Below are 10559 nucleotides of genomic sequence, written 5' to 3' on the forward strand. Positions count from 1 at the left end.
GCTTTTTAATTGGTACGAGCAGTGCTGGAGCGCCTTTGCAGGCACACAAGGCTGGTAAATCTGCCGGTACTGTGATATGTCTGAGTACTTTCCTACATTTGAGATTGAGTATTGGAGCTAATTTGGGCCCAAATTCTGCTTTGGTTGTCTTTAATGAAGGCAATAGCCTGCATTACAAGGTGAGAACAGGCTTTACAGTTGCTTGTAAACCTGAATGCAATATTCATGGTAGTCTCTCCTGGAAAAATAGCTTTGAGGCCCAGAGCTTTGTGGCATGGGTGTCATGCAGAGCGCACCCATAGTGTAGGCTGCCTTGCTGTTGGACGCTTGCTTCGCTGAAAGTTTGTCACCTGTGATAGTGCGTGATGGTAGCGCTGGGTCAGCCAAGGGATCCTTTAAAATACAGAAGAACATGGCTTAATATTCATGTTTTACAGTCCCAAATCCGGATTTGTAGATTTCTAGGTTTTTGGGGGCTCATGCTTCCAGCCCCTCAGATGACTGGAGTGACTTGTATTTTCTGCCTGCGTCAGGGCATCATCTTGCTGTTAAATATATGCCTCTGCAGCAGGGCTTGCCATCTGAATTCAGTGTGCCGGGCTCTTCCTTGCAAGTGGCAAAGGTTGAAAATGTTGTCCTGAAATGTGACTGCATTGAGGGCCTGATTTGATTCTTCTTCCTGTTTGTTTTCTCTTGCAGTTAAAATCCTGCTCTTCTATGTCATCTTCTACGGTTGCCTGGCAGGTATATTCATTGGGACCATCCAAGTAATGTTGCTCACCGTCAGTGAATTTGAACCCAAATACCAGGATCGAGTGGCACCTCCAGGTAACTAAATAGGAGGCCCGTGTTTGACTTGGTGCAAGCTGTTCTGGGGAGGCGGGTTGGTTACTCACCTCAAGAAGGAGGATGAAATAAGCGTGTTGTTGCTGCAACACATATTTGTAGGGGGTGGGTATGTTCTCAGCCTTCTGTGTTAACAGTACTGGGGCTTGAAGGCAATCCTGCTAGAATTAAAGGTTGCATCACATGGAATATGCCTCCTGTCTGAGAGGAAATAGAACCTGGAGTGCTGCTCTTCCCTTAAACTGAAGCAAAGGAGTGAGGCAAAGAGGCTTCACTTGGGAGTGCGCTGTGTGAAGATGCTGGGTTCAGTTTTTCACGTAGCCACTGTGTTCCCATGGGTAAGTGAAGGGGCAAAGATAAAAAGTGTAGCTTTATCTGTGACACTGGGGTGCACAAGGAGAAAGGGGACCGTACCGATTCTGGGTGTGCTTACTGAACTGTATTAGCCAAGGCTGAACTGTACTGTGTGATCTAGAGGAGACGGTAGCAGGTACTAATGGGTATTTCAATCGAATGTGTTGTGGGAGGCTAAAGGTGGGTCTTGTAGTTGCTGATGTGTGACCTAGTCTTTGCTAGGCAAAGTAAGTCTCTGCTCAGGATTAAAATGATCGCTTGAGCAGCGTCTGTGGGCAGCCTGCCCTGGGCAGGGGCAAATGGAGTAACCAGCCCTTGCCGCAGGTTCCCTGCTCTGCCTGTCCAGGCTCTGCTGCGCTATCTGATTCCGGCCGCAGCCAGCGGCTGCTCGGAGCGTGGCGGGGGAGCTGCGCAACTGCTGCTTTCCCACGTTACAGATGACCTTGAGGCTGCTTGGCACTGGGGATGGTAACGATCTGTCTCCAGTTGCTCTGTAAAACAGTTCAGAAGCTTTTAATAACAGTGGTATTTAAGTGACAATTGTGAGGCTGATGGCTTGTAGCTACAGAAGTTGGCTCTGGTGTCGCATGGTGTCTTACTGCCCCACTGTCTGCAGTGATATGCTGTGCTTATTCCCTGCTCTAACAACACGGGGGGAACGTTACCATCACCAAATGGTGCTACATCTCAGCAAAGAATCACCTCTTTCAGAGAATTGCTTTTCCACCAGCACTTTTTAAAAGACAGAACAGAGACTGGAACTGCTGTGGTAGCACGTGGCACTTCTTAATGTACCAGCGTGGCTGGGGTAAATGCCGTCTTAAGCAGTGGAAGTGGCTGGTTTTATCTCTGCAGTGGGCTCTGACGTTTGCAGGAAAGACTAAACTGTCACTGATACTGCCCAGAGCTGTTAGCTGCATCTGAAAAGCCAAGACGGCTAATGGTGGAATAGTTGTTACTTTAATAACGTGTTTTTCCCCCGGCTGAAGCCCAGTGGTCTCACCAGACGTGAAATAATTAGCGAAGAAGCCCATGGATCTTGGGCCACATCCAGGTAGACCTGCTGTTTAGCCTGATGTCGCATAATTACTCATTCTAGGTAAACTGTTTGCTTTCTGTGTAATAGCAGTTTGCAATTCTAATTTCAAAGCAACTCTGTGGTAAAACTTCTGTGTAAGATTTCAGCCTGCAGAGGACTTTTATTCATCTCTTAATTGTGTACTGCACCACCTTTTCTCAGGCTTATCTTTTTTTTTTACCAAAAAGGCAACTGAATTTCGAGGTGCTCTTGTAGCATGTACTACAGAAATCAAAATGGAGGAAGAATGCAAAGGTCATCAGGGATCTTTGTGATGGGCTTTCAGGACATGTTCCCCTTGATTGCAGTACAAAATCCAGCTCCTTGAATATATGACAGTAGGCAGCCCCACAAACAAGGGCTTTGAACCAAGCTGCAGCGGCATACGGGTGCAACTTCAAGGAGATACTGACCAGTTAATAGCACAGGGTCCTTCGCAGGGCATCACGTGACAACTCTTTCTACAGATGTGCACACGCTAGGGGTAAGGCATGGTGGAAGTTGGTGTTTAATGTCAGGTCTGTTCCTCATCCTGGTAGCACAGCAGCCGTTAGACCACAGAGAGTCAAAAATAGCCTCTTAATGTCAGCTTTCAGAGAGATTGATGCTGTAGTGAGTTGTTGCACTGCTGTGTTTGGCCCCTGCTGTGTAGGGCTCCCCCCCTCCACCCCCCTGTGCTGCAACCTCAACCACTCTTCTGGCAATGAACACACACGTGGGCATGTTTGCTCCTGCACTTGGTGCGCCCCTAACTTGAATTTTCTGTGATCGGGGACCCCTGCAGACAATGAACTACATAAAACAGGGTGTTACGCAATTCTAATTCCTTGTTCTTGTGGGAAGATTTGCAAGCCAAGTAAGTGTATTGGCAGCTTGATAGTGCCCTGGATCTTCTAGGAAGCAAGAAAACCTGTTTTTATACTTGTTGCAGTGCACTGTCTTTCTTGGGCAAGTCACTGCTGTGTCAGCCCAAAATGGCTGAGAAAGGGGAAACTACACTTCCCTCCAGGATTTGCAGGAGAAAATGCTGTAGGGGCTGCTGTAATATTCTTGTTCTGAAATACAACAGATTTCGTAACAGCAGCAGAACCTGCAGGATGTTTTATTGAGTTATTGACATGGGTATAACATCGAAAGCCATAAAGTGCTATTTTTGTAGCCAAGTGTCATTACTATGCTAATTGGTTTCTGCATTGAACACAACAGGAATGTTATATAGGGCTTCAGGGCAAGAGGAGTTTTGTACCTTTCCATGATACTTTTTTTCCTCCTCTTTTTTTTTTTGTCTTGGGGTGGGGGAAGGGACAGTGCAGTTCACTTTCTTGTCCAGCCTTGCCATTGCGACAGCCCCAGCTCCACGTGTGCTGCAGGCTCGGACTCTGCTTTAAGCACAGAGGACTTCTGCTGCTAGTAGGGAAGAATGAGGATACTGCCTCTTAAACGCAGCTTACCGAGCGTTTAAAAAATAATACTCTGTTCTTCTCCTCTTCTTCCCTGCCCAAATATAAATTGGGCTGTGTATCCTGCCATCTTGTGGTGTGCTTCCTGTGAAACACGGCACCCGTCAATAGGGCTGGTGTAGGGGCGAGAGAGCTCACTGCTGCCTAAGGCTCTTTTTAAGTGGCAGCTGGCAGAAGTGGCTCAAGCCAGGGCATTCCAGGTGTCCCTGCTTCAAGTGCTGCCTGGCCACCGTGTGCCTGGGCAGCGAGCGTGTCTTGGGAAAGGCTGCTCTGGTGCGTGTTCCCCACTTGGCTTATTCAGCTCAGATAGCAGCAAGGAGGTGGCAGGAAAGCCTCAAGGAGCATAAGCTACCTCCTGTGAAGCAGCACTTTGCCTGCTCCCATCTCTTGCCTTGGTACCTATGTTTGGAAAAATCTCTGCATCTCAAGCTCCAGGGATGTTTATCTGCCAAGCAGATTTTTTTTTTGCTGCATCTGTAGAAAACTCACCTGCTTTTTGCACTTTGGGGATGAGGTAGAGGGTGACTGGAAGCTTGGAAGGACATGGCTGGGTATGGAGGCTTTTGAAGTCCACCCTCACTTAGTGAGCTTCGGGGGACAGTAAATAGAAACGGTGTAGTGATCACTCAGTTTGTCAGCTGTGCCATCCCAGGGTGTTCAGACTCATTCTGAACCAAGGGTACATGGTACTTGGAAATGAGCATTGTGTGATGAAGCGAGAGTGGTTACTATGGACTTGCATAACCATTCCTAATAACAAGCCTGCTTTCCCACTTCTAGTTTCTTCTTCACCCTCAGGATACTGTTTTTCCTGAATTCTTGCTCCTGCAGCTTAGAATGATAAAGCCTATGTGGAAAATCTGGTTTTAAATGAAGTTGAATAAATGTGATTTTTAATCTGCAATGGTATTTTGGAAGTGAAACTGTAGCTGGAAAAAAAAAATCAATTACTCTGCGTGCTTTTTTTGGTATCTGTGTACATCCACAGAGTTAGAAAGCCAACAGAAGGTGGTGTCTGTTACCAAGTCAAAGCATCACTCATCATTCATGTGGACAGTCTCAGTCAAGTGAAGATGGGAATCGTATTGCCTGCAATGCACTCTGAGAGCCAGCTGCAGAAATTTTCTAAAGTAGTCTGACAGTATTTTAGCAATATTACTCTTGCACACATGAAGAACAGCATCACCACACGTGATGCCACAGTGTATCTCTGTGCCAATAGCATGAGATGCAGAACTGTGGCAAACGGATTAAACAACCCTCTCCCCATTTTCAGGCTATGGACTTCTGGCTATGGAAGCACTTGAGGCTTTGTTTCTTTTCCCCCCATATGACTTGCTTATGAATGGCTGCCTCATGTGCAGGAAGCCCCCAAGAGGCTTATTCGTCCCTGTACTTTATGGGAGCCACGTACTTCCTTAGCTGTGTAGCAACCCATGATAGGCAGCAGTGGAATGGCTGAGCTTTGTAATTTTTTTTCTTGTCCCTACTTGCTTCTGTTCCCCTAATGGGGGTGAGAGAAGGTTTCAGAAAGGTTACAGATGCGTTCTGCAGAGGTTACTTCCTCTTGTCAGATCAAATCAACAGTTTGCTTTTTTTAAACAAGATTGCTTAAGAGGGCTTCAGTTCTGATAACAGCATTGAAGGTTTTATTCTGGCTATGGGACGTACAGATGGAAAACAAGAAAGGAAATGATAGATCTGTGCTGAGGGCTTTGTGTCCAGTCAGTTGCAGGCACGTGAGGATGGAAATTGTGGTGAAAGCCAGTAATACATTTTTAATCAGGATAAAGCTATTAACAAGCCTTTCATCTTCACAAAGAATTACTTCCTTGCTGTGTAAGTGGGAAGATTGAGCTCCACTTTGCTCTTGTCCTAAACAAAGCAAGCACCTGCCGTACCAAAGCTCAGTCTGGTTCACCCAAGTACCTGTAAATGCCCAAAGTCTGGCTGAAAGCAGCCCAGCTATGGCCACAGGCCAAGCCTACCCAGTAGGACTGGTTGTTCGCTTGTTCGGGTCCCTGGAGGAGCTGTATGGAGGTGCTGCTTGGGCTGCGGTGCTGTTCTGCAAAGATTTGCAAGGCAGGGCTGCTTTGGATGGGCGTTTGTTCTTCCAACCAAGTCACTTGTTTCAAGAGCAGAGGGTTGGCTTTGGACTGTACGTGTCCATGGCCAGGCTCTCCTAATGAGAGAACAGGAATATTCTGCTAGGTGGCTTTCTCGCATCATGGGGTGTATATCACTGACCTTCCCTGCACCTTTGCCACGTCTGGATGGGTGCCTTTATGTGTTACCTTGTACAAGGTAAAGAAATAGAGGTGGGGAGTTCCTCAGTTTTAGAGGTCCTGAGCAAATCTAGTTTAACTGCCTGACGGAAGCTGGCTTTAACAAGCCTGGCCCAGCTTTCTTGAATTTTATATTTATACACTTGAATGACACACCTGTAACTTGAACTCTGGAAGAAGCAGACCCAGGAGAGGAACCAAGGCCCGCCTTCCCTGCAATTCCAGATAGCCACTTCCAGTGACTCTGAGCCTGTTGCTTCTCAGCTGAGTGGTAACACGAGGAGGGTTTGGCAGGATGGGATTGAAGTCCCTTACTAAAATTGAACCGAGTTTGTTTATTTTATATATATTTAGTTATAACTGTTTGTGAAGCAAGAATGCAAGTAACTGCGTGAAAAGGGGTTGAAAGCCACTGACTTCAGAGGGTAGGACATAATTCTGCGAGTGGAGTAGTAAATTGCTTCTAAACTTTTAACACTCAGCCTGGTCAATTTGTACCAGAGGAAGTTTTGAGTGGTTAAAGCTGCTTCCTGGAATAAAATTTGAAACCCTGAGCTACTCACTGGGTGTCTCGCTATCTTTGGCTACTAGGAGCTACGTTTAGGGGAACAAAGCTAATCTTTGTCCTAGGTTACAAATTCCAACTCAGTGGGTAGCGGGGCGGGGGGGGGAGTGGTGAGCTGGCTTGAGGAGGGACTAAGGAGAAGCACTGAAGTGGCTTTGGAAAAATTGCTGGAGTCACAAGCTCCTGTGGGTGGGGGCCAGCCAGCTAAGCTGCCTGAGTTTTGCACCAGGGGAACTTGCTGGTAACGGGCCTGTTCTGAAAGCTGTCAAAGCAAATGCTGCTCCCCTGCTCCTTTTTCTTGTTCTTGCTAAAATGAAGATGACAAACTGAAGAGAAGTCAAGACCTTGGTAATTACAGTGGCCACCACAAAAGCAGCGTGAACTCCGGTTCCTGTTACTTAAGTTTAATGCGTTAGCCATGCATCAACGCATTCAATTAAAATGTGACCTAAACATCATGCAGGAGCAACTACTTCCAAGTCCCATAATGAAAAGCAAAGAGGTTGGCACTTTTCATCATCATCTGTAGGCATTACTTGTAACTAGTCCCTTCTCTTCTCCACGCATTCTTTTTCTGTTCATCCTCCTAAAGTCAAAAGCAGAGCCAGTTACACAGCCCAGAATCTAGGACAGTTTTAAACACCTCTCCTGCGTGGTGGTATTTCCTACTCATCTACTTGGTGATGAGCTTCTGATGAGAGAGCCCAGAAGGCTATTTCTGCAATCAGAAATACCTGCTTACGGAGTGAAAAGACCAGAGAAAGCGACCAGGCTGCTGAATTTACTGAGTGAGAAAATGTCTCCTGCCCTGCCCGCTACAAGGGAGACTACGCAGAGGCAATGTGGATTACAGCCAGCAGAGATCGTACCTGACCTGGGGAACCTCTCATAATTTATTGCGAGGGTTCATGTGTGGGCAGCTCTGATTTTTATCCTAAACACATAGCGTGTTTTGCAGACTATCAAGTCACCCTGTGGGGGATACATGCATAAGAAGAGGCTTCCCTGGGACTTTATTGTGTGTGGTTGGTCTCGCACGCGGCCAGCTTCCCTCCTGTCCTTGGGGAGGAGGCAGAAGCGGGCAGGGGACCTGAGGTTGACTGTTTTTCTTGAGGAGAACCTTGACTTATAGCCTCCCTTCTGGATTCTGTGATTTTTATCTGCTTAGTGATGCAAACGTCATGACGAATATTCCAGACTGTTATTGGAAAGAGGAGATAAGAGCCCGTCAGAGCCTTCCCTCTAGTGAACTTAAGCTGTTTTGTGCAAGTCCCAAAGTCTGAAAAATAGAGGTTATTAGAATGAGTTACGTTCTTGGTGTGCACTGCGTTGCCCAGAGGCTGTGCAGCTCTGAGGTGTACTTAATGTTTTCTTCCTTATTTTGCTTTTCTTAGGACTGACTCAAATCCCCCAGGTACAGAAGACAGAAATTTCCTTTACTGCCTCCGATCCCAAAAGTTTTGAGCCCTATGTGAAGAACCTTGAGAAGTTCTTAAGGGACTACAGCGCTGATCAACAAACTGAAAACATAGTATTTCAGGACTGTGGGGGTAAGTCGCGATTGTTCCCTGCAGCTGAGGGCTCTGACCAACACCTCTGCGTCAGGTCCATCTGAAGCTGAGGGTGAGCGGTGGTGGTCTCTGTCTTTGGCTGTTCCTTTTATGGTAACCAGTGGCATTGTTGGTAAACTGGCAGGCTCTGGTTTCAGTCACATGGCTGCTCCTTAGACGATCACTCTGGACAGACCAGACTTGGCCAGGGATGTACGTAGCAACTTAACTGTAGAGGCTATATGGCTGGGAACTCCCAGATTTCACTTGGAGAAAGTTGCAGCTGACTCCAAAAGCGCTGACCTTATCCTCTCTGAAAGCCACAAGGGTTTTGCTAAAGCCAGTGTCGGTCCTCTAGATGCAATGCAGCAAAACATCTGGGAGGTATTAACCTTTAATAGGTTAGATGCAATAATGTGGAATGAGACTATCACCTTGTGATCTGTGCATGTAAAATCTGAGGGGAACCCACTCGTAAAAGCCGACAAAAAAAAAAAAAATCAGAGCCAGTGGATTACAAACATGTTTGTTCTCTCATTGTCTGGAAGAATCCTCAGTTAAAAACCAAAACCCTGGCAAACTTACTGGTCTGGGACCAGCCCACACGTGGGGGGGTGGCTGGGGTGCAGGTCTGTGGTGTCAGCGTTGAGAAGGTGGTGTCACTTACCTGTTTGGGCGAGGGGGACATCCTGAATACGCGGTGAAGCGTTAAGTGCTGCTGTTCCTGACAAGCAAAAGGTCACCTTGCATACGGTTGTCTTTTCGTTCCCCTGCCATGACAGACTCACCTAACGATTACAAAGAGAGAGGACCATATAATGATGCCCAGGGCCAGAAGAAGGTCTGCAAATTCAAACGTGAGTGGCTGGAAAACTGCTCTGGAATAAACGATCCCACCTTTGGGTACAGGGATGGCAAACCATGCATCCTCGTCAAGCTCAACAGAATTATCGGCTTCAAACCGAAGGCAAGTATCTCTTCCCTTTCTAGCAGAAGCTACCGATCAGGAGGAGTTGTGGGCTGCAGATTTGCTGCGCCTGCTTTTCTGTCTCTGGAGAGAGATCGGTTTTAAACCCCTTCTGCAGAGGAGAAATTGTGAGGCGATTTGAGTAACTGGCTTTAAAAATACTTTTCATTAAAAAGCAATGAAAGCTGCACACCGCAAGTTGGTAACAAGTAGCCAGGACCCTCCCAGTGCAAACTCCTGGTTAGTTATCTGGTAACTTCTGAGCCTGCTAACTAAATGGCTCGAATGGGGCATTTTCTTCAAATGATAAAACCCATTTTAAGTTCCCGTGTGCTTCCACAGGACTGTCCCAGGCCGACTCTATCTGTAGTAAGATCAGTACATTGTGTCATGCCCCAATCTGCTCCATTCTTTTCCTCGGGCAGTGCAGAGTCGCTGGTCTTGCTAAAACCACTTAATGAAATGAAGTCATGCTAATATTCGCTATCAGACCGATACGGAGGCTATAAAGCGCAAACTGCATCTGAGAGCCAGGCACAGCTCTTACTGCAGGAAAGGTGGTGAGATCTTTAGGTTATTTAATGCAGTTTCCCAGACGCTGTAGGATGTCTCTGTCACCCGCTTGCTCCGTGCTGCACCTGAAGGCACGTTTGCAGGAACGCTGAAGGATGTTAATCTGGACAGGAATGGCTTTTACTTCTATTTTTTTTTTTCCCCCCCCAATGCATTTAAATGCTAAAAAATTCTCTTAAGAATTCAGTGGCAGAGGACATGTTATTGAGTAAGGTGGTGTGCGAAACCTGCCACTCCACCCTCTGGATGGAAAGCGGTGCAAAGGGTCTGCTAAGCCACCTTCACCGCCATCTGCCAGTGCAGTCGAGGACAGGGAACGGTGCTGTCTTGCTAACGCATTTCGAGGAATGTTTTTCTTCGAAGGGAGGCTGCCCTGTGCTAGAAGAAATGAGTTGAATTTTGGCTCATCTGGTCCCGGGCAGAAACAGCGGTTGCGTTTTAGCAGGAACGCGTTGTGCTTGGTATGCGGTGGTTGTGGGATGACATAAGATGCGCGTGTTTGACTGGGGAAGAGAAGGGTTTGGTGGTGTGCTCCTCTTTCCTTCGCCACAGAGCTCTGAAGAGCTCCAGACCACGTTAAACGGCAGGGTCTAGTCAAGGAACGACTTCCCACGTCCAAGGCAATATTTGTTTTCCTCCTTCCAGCGGAGCCCCTGTAGCTCTTGTGTTGGGCAAGGTGTGCGTAAAGCAGATCTGAGACCTGCAAGGTTGCGAAGCAGAACTGCTGCACTTGTTCAGAGACCAACAGCAGAGTTGGCACTCCCGCCTTTCCCCGACGCACCCAGAGCCTTTGTCCGTCCCTGTAGGTGGTGTCGGAGTTCGGACGTGTCAGGGTGTCACTGCTGCTCTTTGTTCTTTCTTGTGCGTTCCCAGTCCTTGGC

At 47.3% G+C, this 10559-nt stretch overlaps 1 protein-coding gene across 1 annotated transcript in view; it reads left to right on the plus strand.

The window, feature by feature from the left end:
- Positions 1-680: 680 nt before the first annotated feature.
- The window catches only part of ATP1B1 (ATPase Na+/K+ transporting subunit beta 1), a gene marked incomplete at its 5' end in the record, with an annotated part of 15509 nt that continues 5630 nt past the window's right edge, over positions 681-10559 (plus strand). Inside the window, 3 exons of the mRNA XM_035894037.1 lie at positions 681-828; positions 7983-8138; positions 8921-9105. Coding sequence (XP_035749930.1) covers positions 681-828; positions 7983-8138; positions 8921-9105 — 489 coding nt within the window. The remainder of the gene's footprint in view (positions 829-7982; positions 8139-8920; positions 9106-10559) is intronic.

This window comes from Egretta garzetta, unplaced genomic scaffold (genome assembly GCF_000687185.1).
Source record: "Egretta garzetta isolate BGI_Z169 unplaced genomic scaffold, ASM68718v1 scaffold465, whole genome shotgun sequence".
NCBI classification, from domain to species: Eukaryota; Metazoa; Chordata; class Aves; order Pelecaniformes; family Ardeidae; genus Egretta; species Egretta garzetta.